At 36.9% G+C, this 9405-nt stretch overlaps 1 protein-coding gene across 1 annotated transcript; it reads left to right on the forward strand.

The window, feature by feature from the left end:
• The first annotated feature begins 5760 nt into the window (after window positions 1-5760).
• LOC106098089 (uncharacterized) lies at window positions 5761-9090 on the forward strand. The gene is made up of 6 exons (XM_019364322.2): window positions 5761-5909; window positions 6035-6364; window positions 6649-6981; window positions 7063-7188; window positions 7459-7514; window positions 7606-9090. Exons 1-6 carry the CDS (start codon window positions 5780-5782, stop codon window positions 7729-7731), a joined length of 1101 nt encoding a protein of 366 aa, XP_019219867.2. The 5' UTR covers window positions 5761-5779; the 3' UTR covers window positions 7732-9090.
• The last annotated feature ends 315 nt before the right edge of the window (window positions 9091-9405 follow it).

A 9405-nucleotide genomic window follows, 5' to 3' on the forward strand; every position in this document is an offset into this window, starting at 1 on the left:
TGTGAATATATGATTCTTTGTCTCTTTTTGCAAATAATGCTTTGCATGCAAAGAAAAAGCTGATTATACAAAGTAAGACAGTTTTTGCTTGCTTTCTTTTTGAGAGATGGGAGCATGGTTTTGTTTTTAAACTCTTTATTTGTTTGATTTATTATGTTTTTTATTTGCATATCAGTTCTACATTTTGTTCAGGACCAGTTGTACAATGAAAAAAAAAACTTTTTTCCTTTGTCAATTTAAGAAGTGAAGGGGCAGAAAGGGCTCGTGGTCTCAGGCTGTGGCAACCAACACACAAACGTCTGCCTTGCCTCCAGCTTAAGTTGAACAAGTGATGTTGTGGTTTTTGTGACAACTTCATTGTCAGACCAATGGCTTGTGGTCCAGAATATGTTGACTGTGATTAGGCCACAAAGCAAACTATTTCAAGTTCTGTAAACACTTGTGCCAGTTATTTATTTTTAGATTTTTGTTCCTTTTTTTTTTTTTTTGGCACAGTAGGTCTCTCGGAAACCTATGCATTTAATTCAGATGTAGTGTATTACTTTTTGGTGTTAGGATTCTGCTGCTTTCATTCCTCTGACAAGTAATAGGGCAAGTATGATGATAGTATTGTGATTACAGGGGTTTTGAATGTCTTCCAACCTAGTGTTTAGATTTAATATACCAACAATGTTTTTCTGTTGTGTAAATTGCTCTAATCAAAATCAATTCCAGAGGCCATAGAGACCTATTTTGAATAAATGAATTAAATATAAAGGTCAAGTTCAGTACCTCTATTATTTGGTGTAGACAGCTATCAGCCTAGTTAACACCGATGTCTAGTAACTATGGCTAATAAATATTCTTTTATCAAACTTGGAAATGTAAATAACTTGATTAATACATTCGAAAACCATTAGTTGTATCTTGGTTTGGGTCTTCTTTTTACGATGTAGTTCAATATTCCCTGATGCTTTTGTGGTTGAAGTAAAAAAAAAAAAAAAAGTAGTTTTTTTTGTGTGTTTTTTTAAACACATAAAAAAAAAAGTAAAAAAAAAAAAGTAGTTTTTTTTTTTTTCATTCAAGAAGCTGGGAATATAGCAACCAGGCCTGAAGCCAGTTAAAATGTTGAAAAGTTCACTCTATCATTCTGTAATGTGTCTGAGTGTGCCAGACTAAGCACGGAGAACAGAAAGAAGAACAGAGAGTTGTCTGAGGGCTTGAGAACAAAAATTGTGGAAAAATATCAACAATCTCAAGGTTACAAGTCCATCTCCAGAGATCTTCATGTCCCTTTGTCCACTGTGCACAACATAATCAAGATGTTCACAACACCTAGCACTGTAGCTAATCCCCCTGGAGGTGGACGGATGAGAAAAATTCTTAAAACTCTGCAACAAAGGATAGTTCGAATGATGGATAAACAGCCTCAATTAACTTCCAAATAAATTCAAGCTGTTCTGCAGACTCAGGGTGCAACTGTGTCAGCTCGAACTATCTGTCGGCATCTGTAAGGAATGACCACACTGCTGAGATAGAAACATAAAAAAGACAGACTGGAGTTTGCCAAAATGTACATGCCAAAATCGGTCTGGGAGAACAAGTTTTGGAAAGATAAAGCTGGTAAAACTCATCATTCTACTGTCTACAGAAAATTTAATTAGGCCTATGAAGAAAAGTCAAAGATGGTGGAGGTTCTAAGATGTTTTGGGGATGTTTTGCTGCCTCTGCTACTGGATGCCTTGACTGTGTGCAAGGCATCATGAAATCTGAGGACTACCAAAACATTTTGGGGTGCAATGTAGGGCCCAGTGTCAGAAAGCTGGGTTCAAGGTCATAAGAGTTCCAGCAGGACAATGACCCCAAACTTACCTCTAAAAGCACTCAGAAATGTTTGAAGACAAAGCACTGGAGAGTTCTGACCAGCAATGAGTTCAGATCTAAATCCAATTGAACACTTATGGAGAGATCTTAAACTTGCTGTTGAGAGAAGGCACCCTTCAAATCTGAGAGACCTTGAGTAGTTTGCAAAAAAGAATGGTCGAAAATTCCAGTTGAGACATGGAGCAAGCTTGTTGATGGTTATTGGAAGTGATTGATTGCAGTTATTTCTTTCCAAAGAGCACCCAACCAAATATTAAGTTGAGGGTGCCAATAATTTTGTCCAGCCCAGTTTTTTAGTTTCTGTGTGAAACTTTTTTTTGTCTGTTTTTGTGTTGATACACTGCACATAAAGGAAATAAAAATGTATATACGAAGACATTTGCAATTGTAACGATTTTCTGGTAGAAAAGGTGCATTTTCTAGAAAAATTCCTGGGTGTTTATAATTTCAGCTATGACTAAATATCCTGTGAGTTCAATTATTTTACCAATCAGTAAAATTTCCCCTTGCTGGCTTTCCCCACTATCATAGGCATGCACCAAGGAACAGCCTGATTTTACCTACAGTTCATTCTGCACATCAATACAGCAATGGCTGACCTGCAGGTGCCCCACCCTTGTACTCTATAGTACTCTGATTACTTGCCATAAAAGTCATCACAAGGATGGATTATGTGAAGTTTGACAACCACACAAATGGTATGGTTTTTATGGACAGAATTTCTAGACGTAGCCAAGCGGCAGAAGGCTTTCACTTGGGTGGTCTCAGAATCTTTTCCGGATGATGTGATGATGGCTTCATAGGGTGATGGCCTCCGGCTCGCCTTGGAACGGTTCGCAGCTGAGTGTGAAGGAATGAGAATCAGCACCTCCAAATCTGAGGCCATGGTCCTCAGCCAGAAAAGGGTGGAGTGCTCACTCCGGGTTGGGGACGAGTTCTTGCCCCAAGTGGAGGAGTTTAAGCATCTTGGGGTCTTGTTCACGAGTGACGGGAGAAGGGGGTCGGAGATGGACAGACAGATTGGTGCTGTGGCTGCCATCATGCGGATGCTGTACTGGTCTGTTGTGGTGAAGAGAGAGCTGAGAGTAAAAGCGAAGCTCTCAATTTACCCTCCATACCCTCACCTATCGTCACGAGCTGTGGGTAATGAAAGAATGAGATCGCGTATACAAGCAGCGGAAATGGGCTTCCTCCGAAGGGTGGCTGGCCTCTCCCTTAGAGATAGGGTGAGAAGTTCAGCCATCCGGGAGGGGCTCAGAGTAGAGCTGCTGCTCCTCCACATCAAAAGGAGCCAGTTGAGGTGGTTCGGGCATCTAAGGATGCCTCCTGGGTGAGGTGTTCTGGGCATGTCCCATCAGGACGAGGCCCCGGGGCAGACCCAGGACATGCTGGAGAGATTACTGTATATCTCTCGGCTGGCCTGGAAACGCCTTGGTGTTCCCCCATTTTCTGTCCAGCTTATGGGTTATCAGTTTTTAGATGTGCATTTGTGACTTATACCAGTCAGGCCCTTCTGAACTGAGGTTCCCTTTTTTCATAAAACCCACAGTTTCCAGAGTCCTATGTATCACAGAATCCAGGTTCATACACAAAAGTGCAAAGCCAGACTCTGATGGTACAGACATGTGATTCAGGTGAAGATTCTGGCCATCAGGTGCATGGCCAAGACTGCCATGCACCTGATGGCTGGGTCAGATCAAAGAAGACATACAACAAGTGAACAAAACTGCTGAAATATATTGCTTGATATCCTGTATAGCTTAGAGATGTACCTCTCTGATGGACAGCTGGAGGCTGAATTGCTGTAGTAACTTTAAAGAGGCAGTTCAAGAACTATAAGAAGCTGGAAAAACTGAAAATATAAGACTGGCTGAGAGGAAGCTGAAATGTGATTTTTTTTAAATCAAAGGTTGCAAAGTTAAAACTTCTTTCAACAAAAAATTCAGACAAATTTAATACAAATGTGACACAGCAAAAACCAAACTAAAAAAAAGTTAAAGTTAAAAAGTTAAAAGTTACATTTGTAACTTTATGTTTCCTTAAATGTTAAAGCATTTAGACTTACATGCAAGTATAATTTCTTTTATTTATCTTTGCTAATTTTAATTTTTAATGTAAAGACATCAAACTGTATTGGATTTTTGAATTGTTTTCATTTAATATGCATATAGATCAATTCCCACTCACAGTGTATGTTATTCATAAATGATTAGCCTTATGGTAAAACCTCACTGATCACTGTTGTTATGAAAACATTTAGTTGTACATCTGTGTTGGTTTACTAATCAATTTTATATATCTATTCTGTATAATAATGACCAATCATATCAGTTTTCTTCATTTTAAATGTGAAAATGGACATCACTGCTACATTAATGAAAGAAAGCTACCCAGTCAATCATATATCTCCCAGCTGAACACTTGCACAGAAATGGAAAAGAAAGACAGAGTAGCAAGAAGCAGAGAAAAATAGAAAGCACAAGTGCCACACCTAGAGAACAGGGAGATGTTTTCCAAGAGTCTGTTGAGGGTATTTTTTAATGGATCTAATTTCAAAAACTTATTTAAAACCTGTTTATTCCCAAAGGCTTACACTTATTGTGTGTGTTAACTTGAATTTTATTTCTTTGTAAAGTTTATTTGGTTATTTTTATTGCTTTAAAGAGTTGAGTTGTAGACCTAAATAGATTTTAATGTTTTCATCTTTTATGTTAAGCACATTGAGATTATATAGCACATTTCATTGTAAGTAAATAAAAAGCCCATTGCCAAACAAGCAGTTCTTTATAGCATTACAGCTGGAACTCTCAGTCTGTATCTTTGATTGGCTTTTCCTGCCCTGTGTCACAAATGTTTCATAGGATAAAAGGATGATATGACAGTTTATGCTAAAAATTTCAAGAGCCAATTTAAAGTATACAGGTCTAAGAAATATTTTTGTGCCCATTATTTAATGGCAAAAATTAAAAAATCCAAAAGGATATTGGAATCAAAGTTCAGATTTGATCAAATTTTAATCTAGTCCACCTAACCTGCTGCAATTATTTAGATGTGCTGCTGGGCTGAAGATGTGTTTGACAAATCTGCAAAATATTTGTAGCTTTTCCCAAAAACTGCATTTCAAGATGTCACTTTGACCGGTGGTGGTATCAGGTTTAAACAAAAAGATATAAGGGTAACCTAAAATTAATCTACCTATTTGCATCCGTAATTGTTACAGCAGGACTTTATGAATACAGCAACACTCATCAGCTACCTTCTTTTACACCTGCCATGGGTGAGTACCTGGAATAGCTTAACTCTTGGGGTAACAAGACCAAATGACACGCTACACATCTCCACAAATCAAGACCACACCAAAATATAATATAAATAGTAAATATATTAAAAGTTTTAGAAATAATTCAACAATAATGTTTTAACCAGTTACCCGTGTTAGAGATCCCAATTTGTCACTTTAGTTTGTTTGCAATGTGTGTGATGAGTTACTATTTGCTTGTCTGCTTGGACAAGTGGTTATTATGAGCTGTATTTATGTTTGAAAGTTAATGCGCTCTAATGCCATTGGAAATAAACATTGAGTCTTTGCTTTGAGATGGTGCAGAATGTGGAACACCTAATGACCTAGAAAGTGGAAAATGTGTTTAAAGCATAAAATTTGTTTCAAAGAAGACTCAAACTCCCATCTCTGGTGTAGTTATACATGTTTGTGCCACCATCCTACATTCACTTTCTAAAGTAAACATTTTTGCTCAATCTGACAATTCAGGAGCATTTTAATGAGTTGTTTCCAATAATAGGAAGAAATGGGCGATGCATCAGCTTAGTTTGAGGACTTGTTGTGCAAGATCAATGTCACAGGAAGTGGCCTTCTGAGTCTATGTTTTGTGATAACCAATCAGATGTATGTGACAGTATGACATGGAGGGTCCATGTTACCTCCTCCACCTCCTACACACTCAAAGAAATACTTATTAGATCCCTAACAGAGGACACTGTCAAAATGTTTTTGTTCTGGGTTACACTGACTCTTCTTCATCGAGTATGTAAGTGCTTTCTTATTCTATCAAGTATTTTCTCCATATATGTAGGTTGGTCTTACATTTCTTTTTTCAGTTTTTTTTTATTGTTGTTGACTGCTTTAGATTTTATATTTTTCGTTTCAATTTAGCTGCACTCATTCCAATAACTACAGCTCAACTTGGGGGACCTGTCACCTTTACATGTGTTCTGCCCAAAACTGAGACCGGCCGTAGAGATATCCACTGGTACCAGCAGAGAGCTGGTGACACACTGAAAATTATCTGGACACTGAAAGAATCGGCAACACCTAAGTTTGCACCTGCGTTTGATGACTCGAGATGGAAGGCTTATTATGATGAAAATGTCAGCAACCTGACCATTCTCAGAACAAATCAAGACGACGAGGGAATCTATCACTGTGGGTTTACAGAGTGGCTCCAAGATACTACATGGACCGGAACATATTTGTTAGTAAAAGGTAATAATGTGATCTTCTTTTGTGATTTTTTTTTCTCAGTACCTAAAACTGTCTCATGTAAATGTGAAAAAAAACCCCCAAAACAATTAAAATGTCAATAAGCATTTTTGGAAAACCTACTAAACTTTCAATTTATATTTAAGATGTTTGCAGTGACCTTAATGATTGTTTTAAGTGAAATATATTCCTAATAGTTTTATGACTAGCATGCATTACACCCATTTTTCTCAGGCTTTCAAAAGGTGCTTTATTGTCACATTTGTCAACACATTTGTATTAAACAGGAAACACCCAGACAGTAAACTACACTGTAGTTCAGGAGAAGACAGTCCATGCAGGAAATTCAGTGACTCTTCACTGTTCACTATTTTCTGACGCTGAAAATAAGACATGTCCAGGAGGTCACCATGTGTTCTGGTTCAGAGAAGGATCTCATCCTGATATCATTTACACTGAAGGAAACAGACATCATGATTGTGGGAAAAGATCTGAGGCTCAGCAGAGTTGTGTTTTTCGCTCTTCTAAAAATGTCAGCTCCTCAAACGCTACCACTTACTATTGTGCTGTGGCCACATGTGGGCTGATATTATTTGGAAATGGAACTAAACAAGAAATGGGTATGACTATGAAATATATCATATCAGATAAATATTAATCTCTTTTAGAATCACTCTTAATTTGTTGTCTTTGTTTTGCAGCGCAAACGGCAGGTTCTGCATTTATTGCACTGGTGATAGCAATAATCTGCTTGGTTATTTCTCTAGTTCTTAATGTTATTTTCATCTATTGCCGAACTCCAGGAGCAGCATGTGAACAAATTAAAAGTAAGTGGTTTAAAATAAATGAAAAATCATAATAATATTTCTCTTTTTAACATTAAAAGTAACTTTCAAAGAAATAGGATTAGTAAAAGTAAATTTACATATCTTTGTATACATTTTTTTTTATTAATATTGCTGACATTATGCACATCTCATTATATATGACTCCATCAAGGTCAATAAGTTATTATTGACTTAGCCAGGTTAGAAACCTAATTTTAAAAAATAATAATGAAGTAGATAATATTCCTCTTTCATCACCATTATGCACAGAAAACAGCTCGTCACAAGCCAGGCAAGATGACTTGAGCCAAACTGTGGATGACAGTGTAAGTAATAAGATGGCATCATATTTTTTACTTCACTAAAATGATTTCTAACAGCTTGATGTAATTATAAGAATTTTATTATTTCACATAGATTGAAGGTGAACTGAACTATGCTGCACTGCAATTCTCTGGAAGGAAAACGACAAGAGGAAAGAAGAAGAAGGGTGAACTGGAAACTGAAGAAAGTGTGTACTCTCAAGTAAAATGCAGAATGTGAAAGTGTGTCGGTTGGGTTACAGCACTGATCTTTTATATTGAAAATAAACAAATACAAAGAATTTTTTACTAATTTTACCAAAAACATGATGCTTTACATTCAATGTTCCTATTGTGTTTTCCTGTTCTTGTTTTCCAGGTTATTTGTTTATAATATAATGAATCAAATCAAATGAATAGTATTACATTGTATTACATACAGAGTATACATAGTATTACAGTAGTGCAATATTATCATGATGGTTTCATCACATTGATTCAGTAATTTCAGCCTAATAGTTCAATCAGTGCCCCCACCTCAACATTCAAATGCCTATAACAAAAAAGCTGGGATAAGGTTTCGTTCACACTTTACTCTTATCAACATTTATTTAGGCTCACAATTTTTATTTCAGTTTTTAGCAATTTAACTTCCACAAAAAGATGGATTGTATAGTCCTTGTTAGTTTGCATTATCTGATCCAACTCTTTGTACAGGTGTAATCCTGGATATGTTGAACATTCTTTGCAGTTCACCCTTCTATTGGTGTTGATTGAAATAGAAAATTTACATACTGAGTTGGTAAAGTATTATTTTAACTTGGGACTGGCTGCAGCTCCGGAAGCAAAGCAGGACATCTACTAATCTGCATGTCAAATATCCTTGGGCAAGGTGCTAACCCCAAGTTGTTCTCCGATCCATCCATTAGAGTATGAATGGGTGAATAAAAATGTTGTACAATTGTTTTTGAGTGCTTCAGGACAGTACAAAAGCGCTATATACGAATCAGCCTATTTGCCATCTAACTTCTCCCTGAGCACAATCATGAGGTTGAGATGTTTGATTCTGAATAAATGAACCCAGTCTGTTAAATGATTTGCCATAGGATTTGCTCCATAAAATTAACATTAGATATTTCTTGTACTACATACACTAAATTGCCAATAGCATTCACTTTTCTGCTTTCACACAGATATGAAGTGACATGCCATTTTTAATCTACAGGGTTCTTAGTACTGACTTTCTAAAGCTCTGCCTCGTGATGCTCCTGCCTACATCTCTGATCTTTTAGAACCCCACGCTCCCTCTCGCAGCCTGAGATCATCTAATCAAAGGCTTTTGGTTGTACCATAAACACGTTTTAAGACCAGAGCAGATGGATCTTTTACAGGGTGGCACCCAGGTTGTGGAATGCTTTGCCTTCGTCTTTACGTTGCCTTGATTGTGTTTAGCTGCTGTTTAAAAGATTAAAGACTGATTTATTTAGACTGGCTTTTAACTAGAGTTGTGCTGTATGATTGTGTTGTTTTACGTACATTTATATTATTGTGAAGAACTTATCCTGTGAAGACTGCTATATAAATAAAGTTATTATTATTATATTATTATTTAATATAATGTCAGGCTTTACAGCTGTAACAGCTTCAGTTCTTTTGGGAAGGTTTTCCACATGTTTAGGAGTGTGTTTATGGGGATTTTTGACCATTCTCTGCATTTGTGAGGTCCGACTTTGATGTTGGACAAGACATTCTAGCTCGCAGCCTCTGCTTTGATCATCCTAACAATGTTCTATAGGGTTGAGATCAGGACTCTGTGCAGGTCCGTCAAATTCTTCCACTGGTGTGTTGTCATGTTCGAGGGAGCCAACTTCAAACTGTTACCACAAATTGGGAGGATGAAATTGTCCAAAATGTC

The sequence above is a fragment of the Oreochromis niloticus genome, linkage group LG2, assembly GCF_001858045.2.
Source record: "Oreochromis niloticus isolate F11D_XX linkage group LG2, O_niloticus_UMD_NMBU, whole genome shotgun sequence".
Taxonomy (NCBI): domain Eukaryota; kingdom Metazoa; phylum Chordata; class Actinopteri; order Cichliformes; family Cichlidae; genus Oreochromis; species Oreochromis niloticus.